At 42.0% G+C, this 20890-nt stretch overlaps 3 protein-coding genes across 7 annotated transcripts; 1 reads left to right on the top strand and 2 right to left on the bottom strand.

Annotated features, from left to right (window-relative positions):
* Nucleotides 1-116: 116 nt before the first annotated feature.
* On the bottom strand, nucleotides 117-7657 carry im:7136398 (schwannomin-interacting protein 1). 5 transcript variants are annotated; one of them, XR_010166724.1, is made up of 8 exons: nucleotides 5271-5528; nucleotides 4555-4751; nucleotides 3810-3904; nucleotides 3343-3415; nucleotides 2534-2632; nucleotides 2045-2168; nucleotides 1745-1914; nucleotides 117-925 (listed from the first exon to the last, which is right to left on the bottom strand). XR_010166724.1 is itself a non-coding variant. In XM_063894486.1 (8 exons), exons 3-8 carry the CDS (start codon nucleotides 4741-4743, stop codon nucleotides 1773-1775), a joined length of 711 nt encoding a protein of 236 aa, XP_063750556.1. In that variant the 5' UTR covers nucleotides 4744-4751; nucleotides 5271-5375; nucleotides 7111-7657; the 3' UTR covers nucleotides 117-1772. The 5 variants fall into 5 exon arrangements, 4 of the variants coding, with proteins under 4 accessions (XP_063750556.1, XP_063750555.1, XP_063750554.1 ...); XM_063894486.1 differs by adding an exon at nucleotides 7111-7657 and having other exon boundaries at nucleotides 117-1914; nucleotides 2056-2168; nucleotides 5271-5375; XM_063894485.1 differs by having other exon boundaries at nucleotides 2056-2168; nucleotides 5271-5532.
* LOC134871675 (P2R1A-PPP2R2A-interacting phosphatase regulator 1) lies at nucleotides 7137-16163 on the top strand. The gene is made up of 10 exons (XM_063894488.1): nucleotides 7137-7649; nucleotides 8358-8448; nucleotides 8694-8778; nucleotides 8857-8913; nucleotides 9166-9212; nucleotides 9292-9346; nucleotides 9574-9638; nucleotides 9752-9807; nucleotides 10374-10458; nucleotides 10610-16163. The coding sequence occupies exons 2-10, from the start codon at nucleotides 8360-8362 to the stop codon at nucleotides 10725-10727; spliced, it is 657 nt and encodes a 218-aa protein (XP_063750558.1). The 5' UTR covers nucleotides 7137-7649; nucleotides 8358-8359; the 3' UTR covers nucleotides 10728-16163.
* A 266-nt stretch (nucleotides 16164-16429) lies between these two features.
* Nucleotides 16430-20641, bottom strand: LOC134871676 (chromatin complexes subunit BAP18-like). The gene is made up of 6 exons (XM_063894489.1): nucleotides 20369-20641; nucleotides 19624-19718; nucleotides 19380-19481; nucleotides 18452-18681; nucleotides 18222-18323; nucleotides 16430-17879 (listed from the first exon to the last, which is right to left on the bottom strand). The coding sequence occupies exons 1-6, from the start codon at nucleotides 20387-20389 to the stop codon at nucleotides 17815-17817; spliced, it is 615 nt and encodes a 204-aa protein (XP_063750559.1). The 5' UTR covers nucleotides 20390-20641; the 3' UTR covers nucleotides 16430-17814.
* Nucleotides 20642-20890: the final 249 nt, after the last annotated feature.

Genomic DNA, 20890 nt, shown 5'->3' with positions numbered 1-20890 from the left:
TGAACATGTAAGTGTGTGTGATCAAACACAGCAACACAAACAGAGCACAGCTGTGAATAAATACACACACACACACACACACACACACATTCATTAAATATCAAACTGCTGCAAAATATTTCATAATAACTTTTTATTAACTTTTTAAAACTCATCCCTAAATACTCGTCCCAGTGAGATATACAAATATCTGTGACTCTAAATATAAAAATATCATCATCTTATTTAATATGCAGCTCTTCATCTTCATTTTATAATCAAATAATCTGTATTCAAATATACTTTATTTTGGAGGAGGATTTTAAATGATCTAAATCAGAAAATAACGAGTTAAAAATAATAAGCCGGTATAAATATTTCAGGTGGATTATTCCCTTTATTAATCTCACGAGTAAACATGACGTACTATCTGATGTTCCTGAAGGTCAAATAATTAACCATTACGGTAAAATCACAAATCCATTGTAAAAGAAGACGGGAAGAAGCAACCGACCGTTTCATTTCTCCCAAAATGTTAAAATATATATCATTCAGTTTTCTTTTAGATTTGAATCTTGAATTATAAATCTGACATTTCAAAATATCAGCATACATCTCTGTAGTAAAAACAACAGGCTTATACGAGTTGGCAGGGTTTTGTCTGTGCCAGCTAACAGGAAACCATATCTCTGTGGGTCAGAAGTCACGTTGTTGTTTACGGGCGTCAGGATTTATCTTATAAACAGGATCAGCGCCACAAGATCAGCGCCACAAGATCAGTGCCACAAGATCAGCGCCACAGGATCAGCGCCACAAGATCAGCGCCATAAGATCAGCGCCACAGGATCAGCGCCACAAGATCAGCGCCACAGGATCAGCGCCACAGGATCAGCGCCACAGGATCAGCGCCACAGGATCCCCTCAGACTACATCTTTCTAGAAAACCCTGGGATATAGGGACAGAAGTTTAGTAGCTCTTCCTGTACGAGTTTAATGTTCCCTTATTATCGTCACAAAGCGATAAACACTAAATTAAATAAGATAAGTTAGAATCCCGTATGTGCATAAACATGTATTAAACACGTTCGTCTAAATCCTTCTCTGCCTCAGGAACATGACCCAAAGGAATGAGTCCTGAACCCGGACTCAGCATTATATCACGGGTGAGATTTTGGAGTGGTTCTGAATCTCATTATTTTCCTCTTTCGTTTACATTTTGATATCGTGCATTCAGCCTTGGTGGGGGTCCAATCTGTAAACCGGACAGAACCTCCTCCTCCTCCCTGCTGGACCCAAACTGAGAGCTAAGTGGCTAAAACACTCAGAAGAAATTAGGATAAAACCCAGAAGCGTTTGTCTTCCCGAGCGTCTGGTTTGACTCAAATCTTTGTTCCTCGTCTCCGGTCAACCTGCCGTTGGTTACTAACAACACATCAATGCCACAAAACCCACCAGTTTAGCAGTCGATACCAGAACCAGTGAACCAGAGCTTGCATCATGATGTAGCTCCATTAGCTGCTAGCTGCTACCATTAACTTGCTCTCCTGCAGTTTAGCTGTTCTCAATGTAGCATCATCAGGATGAACCGGAGGTAACAGCTTCTGAAATAGAGTCCCCTGCGGTACTGAAGACAGACGAGTACCCACAGGTTTGCAGAACATTGGTCTGGACTTGGTTCTGGTGACACGCTAACACTAGCTCAGATTCAGCTCGTGTCATTTTCCTTCAACCTGGAAGTCCGAGAGTTCCTCCGATAGTTAAATACCTCCAGGTCCATTTTTGTTCGAGCGTCCTCATAGGCTTGGAGCGTTGGGGATAGGAGAATGGTTTCTGGTCCGGGTCAGGTGAGGTCCTGGACGTCCAGCAGCATGGCGTCCTGCTTGGTCCTCAGCTGGTCCCGCACCAGCAGCAGAGCCACCAGCTCCGAGCTCAGAGCTGCAGGGGAACAAGAAGACAAGGAGTCAAAGTTAGCAGTGTGTGTGTGTGTGTGTGTGTGTGTGTGTGTGTGTGTGTGTGTGTGTGTGTGTGTGTGTGTGTGTGTGTGTGTGTGTGTGTGTGTGCATACTGTGCACTTCCTGTTGCAGTGTGGCTCTGTCTCTGCTGAGCTGTGTCACCGAGCGCTGCTGCAGCTCCTGGCGCTCCAGATGTTTCCTCCGCTCTGCACCACAGCTGCTGCTGCCAGACACACACTGACACACACACACACACACACACACACACACACACACACACACACACACACACACACACACACACACACACACACACACACACACACACACACACACACACTGTTAACATTCCTTTAGAAACTTTCTCTCTCTTTGTAAATATCAGATTTTTTTCCTCTATGTTTTTGGGTCACATCGTCTGCATGTAAACTAAGATTGTAAAACATCTGAAAGTGGGATCTTTGTGGTTAGAGAAGCGATATAATAAAGAGAGACGGACGTTTAAAATGCACTTTGAATGTTTATAATCTGATCAGTGTGTAAAGGAGGGGAGCTCTCTGCAGATTGAGGCTTTTATTTCCACATATAGAGATGAAACTCACCTCCCTCTGCTCAGCCAGCAGCTCGTCCCTCAGCGTCCTCAGAGCCGACACCACTTCCTGTTTCAGACCGGCACCATTGCAACCCTTACGTTTAGTAATCTATAAGGATAAAGGACACAACCAAGGACCTCTCAATAATATGCCGAGCTCGAGGATTCATCTTTAATAGCCAACAAGGTGTTCCTGCTTCAGTCCAAGCGGCGGCTTTAAAACGCTTCAATGAAAAAACACAAACCAGCAGGATGTTTACAGATGCACGGCTGCTGTTGTTGTGCAATCCTTAATATATCTATCATAGCCAGGGTTAAGTCAAAACCCAGTATCAGGGTCTCTGCTCCCTCTTCCTGGGGGGGTGCCCCTCAAACCAAAATGCAGATTTCCCCATAAAATGTGCTGCCAGGAAACAACCTCTCTGTGGGTCAGAAAGGGTTTACTGAGGCCAGAGATATGGAGATGGGGTCAGATGTCTGGTCAGACGGCAGAGACAGCTTACAGAGAACAAATAGGGGATGGATGTCCGGTGGGTCTGCGGGGGACGAGTGGCAGGCAGCAGGCTGACACTGAGACTGAGATTTCTGATCCTTTCTTTACTCTCCTTTTTTCTGGAGAGGAAGTAAAGGAACCGGAGCTCTGGATCTATTTGTTGTTGGAGGTGCAATATATGACTCAGCAGCTTTAAGACGTGAAGACACTATTATTTTAATGCAGGATTTACACCTGAAAGAGGGCGGGGCTTAATTTAGACAGGAAGTGACATCAGCGCCTCATGATATTGTATTCTACAAGAACACCTGATATAAAGTAAGTACCTTTTTGTCCTCCTCTTCCTCACTGTCGCTGTTGTTGATGAAGCACAGCTGCAGGTTTTTGTGGTGGTGAAATCTGGAAACAGGAGATGAATAAACACTAATATTATTAACTATTATTATTCAGATTATTATTCAGATTATTATTATGATTAAAAAGTGAAAGACGTTTTAAAATATTGTTTGTATTATAATTTATTTTTCCGTTGTTTTTGAAACTTCAAAATGTTGAAATAAATTCACAAATGTAAGAAATGAATATAATGATCAATTAATAAAGGTTATTAAAAATAATAAAACATGTTTGTAATATTTAATATTAGTTCTTTCTCTCAGGAAGACCTTGAAGAATAAATGAAATTAAACGTTTGAACTGTAAACCCCCCAACAGAGAAACGGGGAGTCAAACTGAGCATTATAAATAAAATGTAAATACAAATATGTTGTTGTTGTTGTTGTTGTTGTTTTACCGTGATGACACGACGGCAACGCGGCACTTCCTGAAGTCTTCCTCGTCTTCCTCCCAAACGTCTCTCCACTCTCCATCCTCCGGCCTCACCCCCCTCTGCAGGAAACACAACAAGAAAACTGTAGAATTAAAACGTGAAAATTGGTCATAAATATTCTGAAATCAGAAAAAGTAGATAATAATTTACATTTAGTCTAAAATTGAAAAGTTGAATTAAATAATGACAGAATATTAGTAGTAACACGAGACCAAAACATCTGTTTAACTCGGGATAATTCAACTTACAAAAAGGAGGAAGAAGTGAACATTTATAAAGCTCTGTCCATTGTTGGTACTGATTTCCCCAGGGGGATTATCAAAGGTTCATCTTTTTATATTGTATCACGATAGAAATAAAGTTAAAGGAGCACTCAAAACAATATGTGAATATTCATTAATATTATAGAAATTCATACGTTTTTTCCCCCAATTCGAATTATTTACAAAAGATTAGCTTTTCTCTGCAACTCTCAGAAACTACACTACCCATGATCGTCTGCTGCGATTAATCATGAATCAGAGCGATGGTGAATTCATGCTAATCAAAGAAACCTGGGGAGAGTTAAAAGTCTTTATGACGATCAAAACACTTAATTTTCAATTAACATCGCTGACAGAAAGTGGTCTTTGACGACACCGAGCATTATGGGAAATGTAGTCTTTACAGAGATAATGCCACTGACAGGAACACTGACTTGGTCACTGACCTTTGACCTCTGGCTTCTCTCCTGCTCCTGCTGCTCCAGCTCCGCTATCCGCTGGCTCAAGTCCTCCCAGTGCATGATGGGAAGTTCCTGGTGGTCTATAGAGGACGCCGTTGCCGCGATGTGATGAAGATCCTCTTCCTCCTCTTCCTCCTCCTCCTTCTCCTCTGCCGTCTCTTTCTCTCCCTCCATTCTCCTCTCTGGAAACGAGAAGAAAAACACGGTGACATCACTATGTAACACTCACACTCCTATTGGCTATCGCTCCAACACATTGTATATGATAGGCTAAGGGGCGGGACATCTCTGAGCTGTTGACCAATCACAACAGAGCCAATGTTTGTACCCAAAACTGTTGGAGTAGAAAGTGAAATGTTCCTTTACACTAAATAATGTTATGCTTTTGTTGTTTAAGAACAACAAACGGTGGTGTTATATAAATTATAGAAAGTCCAATTACTACTTTTATTTTTATTCAGAGGAACGTTTTAAAGGTATTTTTAAAGCATAAAAATAATTTGTTCTTTAGATTTTTAAGTGACTATTTTCCAGGTTTTTAATATTTGATATCTGTTTTCCTTCAGTTTACAGCTTCATTAACACACGTCACAGAAACTTTTTAAATCTGATTAAAGTTTTTAGACTCCCCCGCAGGAGACAGCATGTTCCTGCCCGGAGTTGTTCATCAGGAGCGGGGAGTCTCGGAGGGTTTTACCCACCTCTCAGTCACATCCAGTCGGCCTGGATCCCCCCGACATGTCGCTGTCTTTCTCCCCGCGGATCGCGTCCTTCCGCCGGCCTCACTGCCTGGCTCTCACTGCTGCCTGGAATTAAATGCGGAGGTTTTGTTTAACCATGAATTAAAAAGCGAGTTAGAGTTGTTTTTAAAAGAAGTTAAACTCCGTCTGAAGGGAGGCAGGACCTTCTTCCTCTTCCTCCCCCTCCCTCCACCCCCCTCTTTAACCTCTTCTCTCCCCGAGTGACGGAGCTCTAAATCGGGGTAAAAAATTGGGAAGCACCGGGGAGTGGAGCTGGTATGGAAGACCAATCCTGCCAATATTATTTCTAATAGAAAAAAACGTGTTATTGCAAAAAAAGTGTAAAAAAAATGTAATTCATTAATAATAATAATAATAATAATAATAATAATAATAATAATAATAATAATAATAATAATTATGTTTTTTAAATATTGAAATAATATCTCAAAATAATACGGTATATCCCTAAAATTAAACCATAATATCGCTTAAGAATTTCATGGTAACCTAAAATAATGACAATATCTCAAATGAGTAAAAGAATAATTATCTCAAAATAATAACATAGTATGTATTCATAATGACTCCTAACAACTTAAGAAGTCAATTAGATGACCTCATATCTCAAAAGATTGTCTAAATATCTCAAAACAGTAATTAATACATATTCTCAAAATGTCAAATCAGAAAAATAATGAGTAAAAATCCTAAAACATGTCTTAACATCTTGACTTAATGACAGGGACCTTTAAATGGGTAAAATGCTGTTATTATATCATCATGACTAAATACAGGAATTTTTATTGCGTCTTTTTTTTTGTTCTTTAAGAAAATCTGAGAAACGTTTTCTGAAATAAAAGCATTTCTGAAAATAAAGTGTGATTCTTTTTTATTATTATCTCTGTGTTAGTTTGTCTCTGTTTGTTCTGCTGACTCTGTGTTGAGCGGTGAAGGGTTAACTGAGAGCCCGGTGTCCAGTTTCACCATTTTTTGGAGATGACGACTGAAAGCAGATGGAGGATTTTGAGATTCTGGACAACAGTAGACTGTTTATTGTCACCAGAACCAGGAAACCCCCAAAGAACTCCTTTAATACACAGATATAACTTTACTGTGATAGGAGACAGCGTGTGCTACTTTTACTTGAATAATCAAAACACGTTATTTAGGCAAACATTTGAGAAGTTAGAAATAGTTTCTCCTTTTTACGTGGGATTTATTTTTGTCAATAAAATCATTTCAATGCAGTTTTTTTTCAATGTTTGATTGAAAAACTAAAATGTATTATTTTTGAGACAAATTCTTTCAACAATACCAGTCAATTCAGTTGTATTTATTATTTTATGTTAATGCATTTTAATCCATCTTTAACTGGTTATCATCACACACCTTCCATAATCATTTTTCATAGAATTTTAACAATATCTTACAAAAAAGTGTTTTTGTAAACACACTTATTATATAATGATAAACAAATGAATACTAATAATTGGTGAACATGTGTTTTCTTTGTAATATCAAATACAGCGCTTCTAATGTTTAATAACTGGTTCTGGTCCACCTCTCATATCTGTAGATGGTTTCATTACAGCTAATGATATCATTTTACTAAAACTCATCATTTGTTTCCAGTAACATAACTGCTTTATAACGTCAATGTACTGTTTATTACTGGTTATATTGGAAAGCATACCGGCTCCCTTCACCAGTACATCTTTCAGACAGTTATTAAATGTTATAAAATAAAGTTAATACTAAGTAAAGTCAACCGTCCCCGGGTTCTGTGTGCTGCAGTTACCGGTGTGTCCGGCGGGCGGCGCTGTTTCCACAGTTGGAGAACTACCTCTATGTTGTGAAGGACTATGTTGTGAAAACCTTTGAAGTGTTGATAATCCGGGTTTTCGGGGGGATTTCTCGGTGTTTTTCGGGGGGACAGTGACACCGACTCTCCCGGAGGACTGCTGCCCGGTTCAGGCTGCGTGTTTTCGGGCAGCTGCTGAGCGGTTTTCTGGAGGGTTTTTTTTTTTTACAAGTTAGCTCTACAGCTAAGTCACGTCAGCTGTGCGGCTGAAAGTGTCCCGGTGCAGCCCGGACTCTTTCATGCGTTTTAAATACGGTTCTACATGAAACCGGGAGAGGAGTAAGGGTGTTCTTCTGCAGGAGAGGGAGGCTCGGTGATCAGCCCGCGGACTCCGGGTCTGCAGCCTGTGAGGCCTGCGGGTCGGGCTTCCTGCGGGTCGGGCTCCTTCCACCGGGCTTGAGTAGAGCACCCACGCCGCCTCAGAGGGCTCGGAGGCCGGCAGAAGAAGCTGCCTCCGCCGGGGCCTGCGGACAGAGGTTTCTCTTCTTTTTTTTTTTGGCTCAACTTTATTGAACTATTTTTTTTAATAACATCAGAGAAAGGCACATCTACGGAAGAGGATTAGGGCCATATGTGAAAACATGTGACCAAAAGTTTTAAAAAACAGAAAAAGTTGAGTTCTGACTTTAATCTTAAAAAGGTTCAGACTTCAGAAAAATATGTTAATTTTTTATGAAGTATTTTTTGGAGAAGTTAAACAAAAAACGATTTTCTGGGAAATTAAATATCAGAGAAACTTATTTTTCTCAGAAGACTTAAATGAAATATGGACAAAACGTTGTTGTTAACATCTAAGAATCCTGACTGATATTTCTGAGATTAAAGTCAGAATATTTTTTTTATTTTTGGTCAAAACCCGAAAACGTTGCATTTTGACTTTAATCTCAGAACTCAAAAATCCCCTTTAGGCAGATCTCAGTCATTGTTTCCCATGTTGCCCTAATCCTGCCCTGCACACATCACATCCGTGTTCATAAAGGAATTCAAACTGAGGGCATTATGAACAGACAGCAGAAAATAAAGTGTTAAATCAGGAATATACATTTCTTTAGAAATTGGTCAAATATATGGACTTTTCTTACTAAAGTTTCATGTCTTTAAGAAAACCGATAAATACTGGAGACATTCTGAGGAATAAAACAATCAAATGACTAATTCCAAATGTTATTGTTTTCTGATTGAAGGGATGGAGAGGATGGAAGTGGACCAGTGCGCAGGCGCAGCTGGCGGGGCTCTGCGCAGGTCGAACAGCGCCCCCATGATCACCAGTGTCAGGTCAGTGGTACTGCAGCAAACTCCAATCAAAAAATATAAATGTATACTTTGATTTGATTACAGAGATCTGCACATATATTGTTTTAAAACAATTGAAGACAAAATAAATCATATTGTCACTTCTTTTAAGGATCTAAAAAAAGACCTTTGATCGCGAAAAGGATGATTTAGTGTCTCAAAAAATCGCAAAATAATTCCGTAATGTCTCAATATTTAATATAAATATGTATTCATGTGTCTCTCAGTGACGGGATGACGGTGTTCAGTCCGGTGTCGTCGGCTCGGTACAGACGCAGCAGCGTTTCCATCAACCCCAGCTGCCCCTCACAGGTCAGTGTCACTGTTATAAACATTATATATTACATTATATTATATTTTATTACTGTAGAGTCTCTGTTCCTCCTGCAGCTCGTCCCTCTCTCTCCGTTCTCTCTGACCGGAGACAGACTCGACCACAAGAGGCAGGTGAGGACTCCACTCTTCTGCTACTCTTCTAAATCTGGTGCTGGGACTAATCTTAATTAAAAACAATACAAAGTAAATTCCTGCTAATGCTAATCAGCTCAGACAGGATGAGATTTTCAAAGTAAAATACCTCAGAAAACATCACAACATAATATCAACAGTTTAATCTGACAGTGAAGACATGGGGTCAAAGGTCAACATGCAGGTAAATAACAACCACATGAATCAAACAGCAACTGTTTGTCTCTGCAGGAGGAGAACATGGAGGCGGCCCTCAGAGGAAGTCTGCAGAGACGGAGGTAACGCCCAAACACGCTCACATATTTACAGCTCAAGTTAACTTTAAAAACTGGTTTTAATTACCATCCTCTCCCCCAGTGCTTCCAGTCTGATCCCAGCTCCCATCAGTCAGTGGCACGACCACGCCTCAGTGGTGAGTTTCAGTTACACACACTCACTGTGAGACTTCCATCAGACAAATAGGGCTCTGTTGTGATTGGTCAACTGCCTAGAGATGTCCCGCCCCTTAGCCTGTCACCTACAATGTGTTGGGGCGCTAGTCAATAGGAGCAAGAGTGTTCCGTAGTGATGTCACTGTGTGTCGGAAGTAAATAAAGGGGAATAAGAAGCTCAGACGGTTTTAACTTTTCTCTTTTTCAGTGGTTCCAGTCGCAGGACAGCGGCATCACGCCAAACTCCTCCCCGAGTCCCACCCGGAGGTTCAGGTACACACACACACACACACACACACACACACACACACACACACACACACACACACACACACTAGTTGTGTTGTTGTTCTTGTAGTGGATGTTTACATCTGTGTGTCCAACAGACCAGCAGTCAGCACTACTGTGAGAGTCCCAGCACTGACTCCACTCAAGAGGAAAGGTAGGTGTCTGTCTGTCTGTCTGTCTGTCTGTCTGTCTGTCTGTCTGTCTGTCTGCTGTCTGTCTGTCTGTCTGTCTGTCTGTCTGTCTGTCTGTCTGTCTGTCTGTCTGTCTGTCTGTCTGTCTGTCTGTCCTGCCTGCCTGCCTGTCCTTCTGTCTGTCTGTCTGTCTGTCTGTCTGTCTGTCTGTCTGTCTGCCTGTCTGTCTGTCTGTGTCTGTCTGTCTGTCTGTCTGTCTGTCTGTCTGTCTGTCTGTCTGTCTGTCCTGCCTGCCTGCCTGTCCTTCTGTCTGTCTGTCTGTCTGTCTGTCTGTCTGTCTGTCTGTCTGTCTGTCTGTCTGTCTGTCTGTCTGTCTGTGTCTGTCTGTCTGTCTGTCTGTCTGTCTGTCTGTCTGTCTGTCTGTCTGTCTGTCTGTCCTGCCTGCCTGCCTGTCCTTCTGTCTGTCTGTCTGTCTGTCTGTCTGTCTGTCTGTCTGTCTGTCTGTCTGTCTGTCTGTCTGTCTGTCTGTCTGTCTGTCTGTCTGCCTGCCTGCCTGTTTTATTCACCTGTAAACCTTGATGTCTCTCAGGGGGAGTAGAGTCTGACGGACCCCCGAAGAAGCTTTTTGTGGCCGGAGTATCGGACCCCCCCCACCGCAGCAGCTACACTGTCAGGTAAGGACCCTCAGAGCCTCAGACCCTCAGTCCTCAGACCCCTCGGTTCTCAGACCCCCCCTAGCTGGCTAATATTCCTAATGTTGTTAGCCATGTTAGCATCTCAAGTCTAAATATAATCCATATTTTCCCACCTCTCTTCCTCCCGCAGTGTCTCTCACTCGGCAGCTGACTCCCCCCCTGCAGTCAGTCCTCAGTCCAGCCCTCTGTCTCTCTCCCCTCCCCCCTCCTTCACCCCCTTCACCTCCCACCACCACCCAGGACACTAAACACCCCCCCACCCCCCAATCCTCACCCTGAGTCCTGACCAGCAGCTCCCGGAGGACCCTCGGCTCCCCATCGGACCTTATTCCTGTAAGTCCCGCCCCCTTCCTGCAACGACAGGAAGCAGAGACCAGCCTGGTTTCTGACTCCATTGGAAATATCTGTTCTGGATCCCTGGGGGTTTTGAGGCATCAGACTTTCTTTAGGGTTCTGATCCGACCCAACTGTTCCTGTTGGTTCGTTTTTAACCCAAATCCCAGAGTTCACGTCGGACTGGAGGACTCGCTTCCTGTGAGGTTGGTCGTTCGTCTGAAGGCTCGTCTATGAGACCTCAAATGATAAATAATGTACAGAGGATTCCTCATCAGCAGCAGCATCAGAGAGCCTCAGGAGTCTTGAGGTCACACTGGTTGTGTCCTAACGAGATTCTGATTCTTTAATCAAGCCTTCCAGAAAGAGCCAAGCACACATACGTCTCGCTCCAGAAAAACGGCAGATTTGGAAGAAGTTTAGAGGTTAGACTCTGGCACCGTTCTTAAAGAGCTGCAGGATGTGGTGTTTCTGTACTGTTCCCTGAAGGCAGCATCTCCCCGGTCCAATGGGATTCCTCCATGTGGTTTTGGATTATGATTATTTGCCTTATTGCAGGATAACAACCAAACCAAAAACACGTTCAGAAAACCATGGAGCTCCAGACCAGGGGACAGGAAGTGCTGACTCATTCCTGCAGCTCTCTTTTGGACGCAGCTCCGGTCCAGTTTTCCAGTGGATGAAGCTCCAGATGTTCTCTGAGTAATCTTCAGAGGTTTGGAAGGAGTTTGAATAAGGTCTCGAGTTGTAATCAAGACCAAATCAAACCGGTGACGACAGATGTTCTCGAGGCACTTCAGGAACACTCAGTTCAGCCGGTCCTCAACTGGTGGTCCTGGAGTCGTGCTCGTTGGACATCAGGTCCGTTACCGGATCAGGAAGGTGTAGAGGTCCTCTGGTTTCTACGGTCTGATGGATCTGGACTTTATCAGCGCTTCATCTCATCAGTGAACCAGGGTCTCCCACCATCAAGTGTTAAGGAGTTTATGTGTAGCTGAAGATGAAGTCTGTAGTGTTCATCAACAAAAGTATCTTCCTCCCAACTAGGGATGTCACGATAAAGAGTACCAGTGACAGTTTCTCAATACCAGTATTTGTACTGGTTTCGGTTAGGGTCATAATTCCCTCAAATTTCAATTTTATATTGCCAAGAAAACAACAAGGTTTTCACCCAAAGCTACATTTTCACAAGACTACGTCGGAGACCTCGTGATAACGTTATAATCGACCTTCTCCCCACGTTCATTTTTACTCAAAAGACTTTGAACGCACCATCGTGCAACTCACAGAGCCTGGCTGACTGCTGACTGCTAACGTCAGCTTTCTTGCCGATTTGAACACAGATTTGCTCTTCAAACTAAGTATTATTTCCATCAATAGTGAGTTAACTGCGTCCCAAACTCATGTTCTAACATCCCCCGTTAGTCTCGAGTCTCAATGGCACCACCGGGAACTATGGAGCTGTCACAAAACCAGTACCCTCAAGTCTTCAGGATTTTGGAATCAACTGAAAAATAGTCAGAATTCTGAGGAAAACGTTATAATTGACCGTCTCCCTGTTAGCACTATAGTGCTAACAGCTAACTGCCAGCGTTACCTTAGTGATTTGAACATGGTTTCGTTGTCCAAAGTGTTCCATTACTTCCATCAAAAGAACATGAGTTTGGGACGCAGTAAACTCAATATCGTCCCCAGGATGCCGTTAGTCTTGAGTCTTCACAGTGCTACAGGAAGCTACCATACTTGCAATACTGTAGAAAAACCAGTTCCCCAAAGTCTTCAGGATTTAGTCCCGAGTATAAGTCCTCGTGACATCCCTAGACCCAACCCCCATGTGAAGAGGTGAAGCTTCTCTAGAGGCCAGCACTGGTTGTTGGTGTTTTCTGGAAGTCCAAACCAGCTGAACTCCAGTCAAAGGTGAACGGCTTCAGTCATTAGTGTTTCTGCTGAGTCGCCCGACTGAAGCCTCGGGTTTGTAGAAGAAACTTGAAAGACGTGAGTCCACAGTTTGAGGACCTGGGTGTGCGAGTGGCCCCCGGTCAGTAGAAGTCTGTTAATAGTGTATCTATATGTGAATATTGAGGGAGCAGCTCCCCTTCAGCCTGCACGGTTCGACTGTACTGAATCTGCAGGAAGCTCCATCTCTACCCTCAGAGATGGAAGGGCTTCAGTCTCTTGTTGAAGTCACCAATAAAGGTATTCTGATTGTTCAAAGACACAAAGGGTTTAAAAAATCACCATTATATCTTTATTTTTGTTTTGCTCAAGTTATTAGTTGTTCTGATTAATTACATATCAATAGAGAAGTGCAGCGATGTCCTGGTTCTGTGTTGGTCCCTGAAGGCAGCATCTCCCTGGTCCATGTGATTTTGGAATATTGCAGTTGCTGGAAACAACCCAAACACATTCAGAAAACCATTGAACAGGAAGTGCTGAGTCATGTCAGGGTTCAGGACTCATTCCTGCACCTCTTTATACGCTTGTTTTAGGACCAATCAGCTCTTAATCCCAGGGCTGGTCACTATAGAAGAGGCGGACGCATGGAGCGGGTCAGAGGTCCGACTTTCAGAAATAAATCGTAGTTTCTGCTTCCAACTTTTGCACTTACAAAGTTTTGTACAGTTTTGTACGTTCGCTCATCGTTGTGCCTGAACATGTCGTCATATTTCAGAGGAGCTTTTCCTCTCGGCTCAAACCTCGATCTAACGGAGAGGAGGTGGTAATCATCCTGAGATATGTCTGTACATAAAGTCTCTATAAGCTTTCATTAGACGTGTGCTGATCCATCAGCTGCTCCAACAGAATCACGTGTCTGCTTCTTTTCTTTGTGATATTCTCTGCACAGTTAGACCACTTTAATCTGTCCTGTAGTCTCGTACCATGTGCTGTTGAGTTTCTCTGCTTTATTCCTCCACGTGCTATCGTCTCCGAGGCTCTCCTGCTGCAGAGGCAAACAAAGTCTAAAATATTTCAGCTAACGTCCAAAAACTACAAGAATTTGAACGGGAATTTGACCTCTTTAAAAAGCAGCGTAAAACCTGAGTATTTTCACAGAGTGGTGTTAGTACTTTCACTTCAGTCAATGATCTGAATCTCTACCTCTAGGTTAATCTCAGGCACATTTCAAAATCTCTAACGATTAATGTTTATCTATTTCAATCGTTCTAGAAAAAAAACTTACATTCACGGACATTTAATGTGTTTCAGTACGATAGTGGTCTCCGATTAGAAGACCTAAAACCTGTAGAGGTATTTGAATGACCTCAGATGTGAAAACAGTCTGAAAATTCTGAAAAAAAGTACAAATTTGAAAATAAGTCGAAGATCAGGAAAGTGAAATTTGAAAGGAGTCTCATAATATAGACCATCTTTAAAAAATCATCATTTCCGATATTTTCCCGACTCCTCTGAAGCAGGACAGACGTCACGCTGCCAAAGGATGTCCGTGTTTCACAGACTGTAGCTTTAAGACGATTCTCTGTTTGATATCTTTTATTTCGCAGACCATAATCACAAACTGTCGTCATGGAGAGAGGTTTCTGTAGCCGGAGGAAAATGTGAGGCTGAATTCAAAGATTGTTTTTAAGCCAAAAATTCTTCGACTGAATCTTAGAACGTCTGTCGGAAAGATTCATGAATGTTTTCCTGTGTTTCTGTCCTTTTGCTTTAAATGTGAGACGCGTCTTCAATCGTTCTATCATGTTTTATTTAAAGTACATTTCCAGGGTTAGGGACGTTTTCAAACTCATTCAATCCAAGCTTTTTTTTGTTGTATTTTTAATAATATTCTGATTTATCTTTTGGGAAAATCTCATATGTTATATTTTAGGTTTACTGACCTTATCATGTTATAGCAATAGGTGTGCAGTCACAGAACGGCAATGACTGCAAACATTTGCATTACCTTTTTGTTTAAACATCGTACCTGAAGCACAAATGAATGAACGCTTCTTTATTACCAAAAATGTTATTATTTTGGATAAATTGTTAGGTTTTTCACATTATCTATCATCAAAAAATAAATGGATTAAAGGGTCAATCCAAAGCAATTATCTACAGGTAAAACAAAACGAAGTGAATTTCAGTCATTATTTATTTTTTAAACTACATAAATTACGACCTGGAATAAAAGATATGAAGAAACTAAGTCTGTCAATACTTATGTGTCGGTTCTGGACAGTTTGACATTATTATCAGATAAGCTGATTTCTTGAGAGGTATCATCCTTATTTCGACCCAGCTTAATGACTGATTTAGTTTTGGATCAAAATGCTTTTCTGTTCTTCCATAAATCTCTGTATTATTCAGCTCTCATTACAACCCTCTCCTCCGACTCTGAAAACCTCCATCAGTGATTTCTGTATGTTTCATGATTTTGGAGAAGTGTACACCCATAAATAAGTCGTGTGTATCTCCGCAGCTGCTCTGTCTGTTTAGCTTCTGGTTCTTCCTCGTTGTACACGCTGAGTGTTATTATAACCTGTGGATGTTCCTCACCCCTCAGTGATTGTGGGTCTGTCAGTATTAAAGTCACCTCTCACTCTGGAGAAAGCACGGTGATATTTCTCAGTTTAAAAATGATTCAAATATTTCAAGGGATTTTGATGCTGAAAATGATCTTTTATTTTGGGGTTTGATGTTTTTGATGTTTAATTTCCCCTAAAAATTAATTCACAAAACAAACATTTTGTTTGCAGTGGCACTTAAATAAATGATCATTGATAAATCCAGTATATCTGTACCCATCTGTCTATAACAGAGAGTGCTTGATGTGCTGTTTAGTAAACTTCTAATCGTTATTATTATATTGTTATAATTATTACCTTTTTTTCCAAAATGTAAAACTTTGATCTTGACATTAATTATATTTCGAATGAAAACTTGAAGCACTTTAAATGTAAACGTCGTGAAGTAAAAATCCACGTTATTTTCCTCAAAAAGCAGGAAAGGAAGCCGTCATGTGACCCTAAAACTGTTGGTGTTGAATAGTCATTTTCTGATTAGATTTCCACCGGCAGATATTTGGAGTTTACACGCTGAGAAATGAACCGGGGCAGAGTGAGGCGGGCTGCTGGAGCCCGGCAGGGAAAGGGAAAGCACGTCTATCATTCTGAGTTTCACAACTGTACATATTCCCTCTGTTTGGACAAATTCTCTCCATAAGAAACCTGAGAGGATGTATTATTATGCAACTAAAATAACCCCCCCCCCCCCCCAGGGTCTCACGGCTGTAAAGATGACGCAGAATGACTTTTTAGTTTTGAATAGAAAACAGTTCATCTGCATACTTTAAATATATATGATATTGTATATTGTTTATGAAAACTCAATAAAAGAAAGCCTGTATCGTATCAGACGTGTCTCCTCTCTCTGAACACAAACTGACTGGATATAAATATACTGCTCCTCTGTTCGTTTATCCCACATACTGTGCTTTCACTCTTTCTGAAACACTATCCTGTGACTCTTTGGGACTCCACATCTGTACATTTACTTTATGAGACCTCTCGTCTCTCAAAGGACCTCACATTGATTCCTCAGTCTGGAGAATATGCTGCTGATGAACGAATACAATGATGAAGAAAAGCACAACACAGAAGGAAACACAAATGATGGCGAGTTCCTTTTTTTATTGCTTCACATAATCTAACCACAGCTCCCACGTCTCTCTGAAACCATCGTGATCAGGAACTCTGACGGGTGGAAGACGTGGATCCGTCAGCTTCTGAAACGATTCCCTGAAGACTCGGCTCCGGGGAACCGTGGATTCTGTTTGGGAACTGACTCTGACCCCTCTGTGTCTGTGCTTGACAGGATCACTGATTCATGACAGATTTAGATTCACTTAAAGCATTTACATTTGAGTCGCAGTCTTTAAACACCTGGTGATGTTTTCAAAAAGATATTTCCAGAATCTCTAACGACACTTTTTAAATGTCGGGAGGAAAGATATTTGATTTCCTGCAGATTAAAGAGGGTCTTTAACCCGTTCCCCACATTCCTTTTTTTTTAATTCAAACCTGACTTCTCTCCCACTCACCGCCCCCCCTTTTGTTTACTTCCAGAACATAGTGACATCCCTACGAAACACCCGCGCTCTTATTGGCTAGCGCTCCAACACATTGTACGTGATAGGCTAAGAGGCGGGACATCTCTAAGCTGTTGGCCAATCACAACAGAGCCAGCCAGCTAACCAATCAGAGCAGACTGGGCTCTGGTTTCAGACAGAGGGTGAAAAGAGGGGGCAGCAGCACAGGCAGTATGAGAGAATAAAGCATGGAGACATGTCCCAGTAGAGACACAGAGCATGGAGACATGTCCCAGTAGAGACACAGAGCATGGAGACATGTCCCAGTAGAGACACAGAGCATGGAGACATGTCCCAGTAGAGACACAGAGCATGGAGACATGTCCCAGTAGAGACAGAGAGCATGGAGACATGTCCCAGTAGAGACACAGAGCATGGAGACATGTCCCAGTAGAGACACAGAGCATGGAGACATGTCCCAGTAGAGACTCTAAATACTGATGAGGGGTTATGGTAGAACATAAAAGTTGATTGAAGATCTCATGATGTTTTCTGTAACAACCAAACAATATTTCTCCGTCCGATTCTGGAAATACCTTCACTGAAATTCAGAACATAAACGTAAAGCAGGTCCACAGACTGGTCTTATTCTGAAGCACTAAAAAGAGCACGGATGTTCAACTTCACGGCCCGATATTTATTCACAACTCAGTGTTATCTGAGCACTGCTCGACATGATCAACACTCAGCACAAACGGAGCAAAGCATAATTCTGTCACACAAAAAACAACAAAGGAAAACTGAAACGGTCTGAAAGAGGACGAGCCCGCTGCCTTCACAAAACATATAAAGGACAAGAGGCTGTTTTAGATTCGGTGCTGCGGAGGATTCGTCCTCACGGCTTTTACTCTAAATGTAAAAACAAACAGGGAGGACAGCGGGAGGACACCGGGAGGGCACAGGGAGGACAGAGTTCAGCGGGACAGCAGTGGGAGGTCGCTGGAGTTCATGATGAGGCTGGAGTCCAGATTCAGACTCTCTGAGGAAACAACAACAACAACTTTAAAAACTACAATAACAACATGTGTCTGGACTTAAAGCGCCCCTCTTATCCTCCTCTTCACTATATTCCAGGTCTCAGATACAGAGCCTGTCTCTGATTGGCTGAAACACAGATCAGTGTCCCATAACCCCCTCTGTTTCAGCCCTGTTCCTGAAGAGCTGATTCTGTGTTTGTAGCTTTAAATGCTAATGAGCTGCTGCTGGCCACGCCCCTCTGAGAGCTGATTGGTTTAAAGAATCACAATGGAGATGTAGGGGGAGATCCAGGTGATCAGGTGGAGGGGGGGGGTGGACATATGAATGGAGGATGTTTCCTGACCTTGGTCGAAGTTGAGTTTCTGTTTGTTGGAGTCTCCGAGTCCTTCGATGTCCACGAGGTCGCTGTTGACGTCCGAGTCGTTCAGAGCGCTGAGGGTCACATCTGTGGGGGGGGGGAGCATCGTGTCACTTCCTGTCTCTGCCTTCACAGTAAAAGCCCTGCTCCTTCACAGTAAAAGCCCTGCTCCTTCACAGTAAAAGCCTTTAGCCTTCACAATAAAAGCTTCTCACCTCCGGTCTTCTGCTTCTTGAGGGGCGGGGCCAGGGAGGGGCTGTTCTGCATGCCCGTCGCCACGACGACCTGCGACGTCGGCATGGCAATCATGGCTGGGGGGTTGGGCGTGGTGGCGGGCGTCGTCAAGGCGACAGCGGCGGCCTTCTTCGTGGTCTTCTTGGGCGACTCGATGGGGACACGGCTGTCCTCGTACAGCTTCCTCTTCACCGTGCTCTTAATCTGAGCGCTGAGGAAACACCATTAGCTTAGCTTAGCATAGTCACTGCAAACTGAGGGAAACTGCTAGCATGACTCTAGGCTACGCTAGTCAAAACTAACCCTGACTTTATCTGAAATTAATTAATTCAGTTCCTGTTTGGCCAAAGATTTGAGGTTAATGTCTAATTAGAAATTGAGGTTTTGATGGAAAAGTAAGATATTTAGGAAGTAAAACAAATGTTCTTAGTTGTCCTGAAATGTTACTTTCATTTTAAGGACAAATGTTTTCTCCGATTATTTTAATGGGAAACTATTATATTAAAATAAAGTGTTTTGGTGGATTTAATGTAAGGCGTTTAATAATTTGCATTACGAGGTTTTAAAAAACGCTTTAGCAAAAGAGGATCCAAGAAATATCCAAATGTGTATTTATTAAGAGGCTTTTGGGGTAAAACACTTATTTTACAATAACTATTACACATTAAACATTGTCTTTAAAACACCCTTTTTGACACTTATAATTAGTCAAATGTTGATGTTTTGTTTTGCATTAATTGGGGGAAATTAAGACTTAAAAAATACAGCCCTGAGTTTCAGATTTCTAAATAACGTCATTTTAAATGGACTTTAGGATTGAGAGAACAGAAATGAAGCCAGAGACATGTGTGGAGCCTTAAATGTGCAGGAAGTCTCTGGTTATTCATTCTGAATGTGAGGAGTACGTACACGGTGCGCTCTTTGATCACCGTGCTGATGTTGTTCAGGTCGTCTCCGAAGCGACGCACGGCGACTCGCAGCAACTCGATCTCCGTCTCCGTCCACTTCGCTCTGAGGACAAAAAAATGTTATTAGCAACTTAATTTATAAAAACCTAAGGTCTACTAAGCTACAACTGTGTGTGTGTGTGTGTGTGTGTGTGTGTGTGTGTGTGTGTGTGTGTGTGTGTGTGTGTGTGTGTGTGTGTGTGTACCCTGCAGGACTGGAGTCTGACACTGGGTGCAGCTGCATGGTCAGCTCTCCCAGTTTACTGAAGGCGGCTCCAGCTGCAGAGAAGATTTCCCCAACCTGCAGAGAGACAATACTGCAGTACAAGTACACATATACAGTAGAAGTACACATACTATACTGCAAAGATACTGCAGTACAAGTAGATATACTACCCAGTGGAAATACAGCAGTACAAAAACACATATGCTACCCTGTGGAAATACAGCAGTACAAGTACATGCACCGAAAACATGGCTTCAGGAAGTATTGTAAACTAAGGCAGTGAAAGTACTGACAGAGCTCCCAGGAAGTGATCAGTACAGTTTGAATATCTGTTGCAGAGTTACAGGTGTAGGGAATGAATGAAAAGCCGAATTCAGCATTACATTATATTAATTTGGGAAATAAACTTAGAGCACTTATCATTTATTCTAAAGTTGTGATTTAATAAAAGGAGTTCATTCAACAGATTTCTGTGTGCAGATCTTTAGCTCGGTCCAATTCAGTTGAATGAACTCAAGCGTTCTTACACAGTTTAGTAGATTTAATATAACGTTGTATTAATATCAGATAGCCAAATTCAAAGCAATTGTTATTCGGTGTATTTGTGTACCGTAAAGAAACGTGTTAAATTAGCAGGTTTCTGAGTGCAGTTCTGCTCTATAAATAGCTGACTGCACAGAATCCACCCTGCAATAAGACGTGTTAATAAGCAGGTAACAACTCACCTTAGCAGAGGCTGACGTCATGGCAGAGAAAGATCTGCAGCTTTGAATCAACACAAAAACACTCAGCTAGCCGTTAGCCACAGTTAGCTCCTGTAGCGTTAGAGACCGCAGGATTTATAATGAAACAAAAAACAAAGCTCTGGAGAAACTCGTGCAAAGAGTGATTATAATCCAGCGTTGTTTATATTTCACATATTCAGGAGAAAGAGATAAATACCGCTCAACAAAGGTACACGGTATAAACAAGGGAATGTTGAGCGACTTTGGTAGTTGCACGCTATTGGCCAGTCTCAGAGGAAGAGGCGGGACGTGCCAAGCTGGACGTTTTGATTGGTCAGTCTGAAAGAAAAAGGCGGCATGCAACGAATAGGCCTTTCTTTTAACCTTGTTTTTCCTTTATTTATTCAAGAATATATATAAACATCATGTATACAAAAATAATTAAATCAGTGGTAAACACATAAAGTAATACAAAATTACATTTAATAAATAAATAAAAATACAGTTTCACACTTAAACTGG

The sequence above is a fragment of the Eleginops maclovinus genome, chromosome 11 (genome assembly GCF_036324505.1).
Source record: "Eleginops maclovinus isolate JMC-PN-2008 ecotype Puerto Natales chromosome 11, JC_Emac_rtc_rv5, whole genome shotgun sequence".
NCBI classification, from domain to species: Eukaryota; Metazoa; Chordata; class Actinopteri; order Perciformes; family Eleginopidae; genus Eleginops; species Eleginops maclovinus.
This window is presented reverse-complemented; position numbering and strand designations above follow the sequence as displayed.

What these genes read in the sequence shown, in the direction of transcription:
- LOC134871676 (XM_063894489.1), bottom strand. Translation starts at nt 20,389, where the DNA reads ATGACGTCAGCCTCTGCTAAG. An exon ending in TGACGTCAGCCTCTGCTAAG is followed by an intron (nt 19,719 to 20,368) that starts GTGAGTTGTTAC and finishes GTCTCTCTGCAG; the next exon opens with GTTGGGGAAATCTTCTCTGC. An exon ending in TCAGACTCCAGTCCTGCAGG is followed by an intron (nt 19,482 to 19,623) that starts GTACACACACAC and finishes TTTTGTCCTCAG; the next exon opens with AGCGAAGTGGACGGAGACGG.
- LOC134871675 (XM_063894488.1), top strand. Translation starts at nt 8,360, where the DNA reads ATGGAGAGGATGGAAGTGGACCAGTGCGCAGGCGCAGCTGGCGGGGCT. An exon ending in ACCCCAGCTGCCCCTCACAG is followed by an intron (nt 8,779 to 8,856) that starts GTCAGTGTCACT and finishes TTCCTCCTGCAG; the next exon opens with CTCGTCCCTCTCTCTCCGTT. An exon ending in GACTCCACTCAAGAGGAAAG is followed by an intron (nt 9,808 to 10,373) that starts GTAGGTGTCTGT and finishes GATGTCTCTCAG; the next exon opens with GGGGAGTAGAGTCTGACGGA.
- im:7136398 (XM_063894486.1), bottom strand. Translation starts at nt 4,743, where the DNA reads ATGGAGGGAGAGAAAGAGACGGCAGAGGAGAAGGAGGAGGAGGAAGAG. An exon ending in AGAGAAGCCAGAGGTCAAAG is followed by an intron (nt 3,905 to 4,554) that starts GTCAGTGACCAA and finishes TGTTTCCTGCAG; the next exon opens with AGGGGGGTGAGGCCGGAGGA. An exon ending in GTTGCCGTCGTGTCATCACG is followed by an intron (nt 3,416 to 3,809) that starts GTAAAACAACAA and finishes TCCTGTTTCCAG; the next exon opens with ATTTCACCACCACAAAAACC.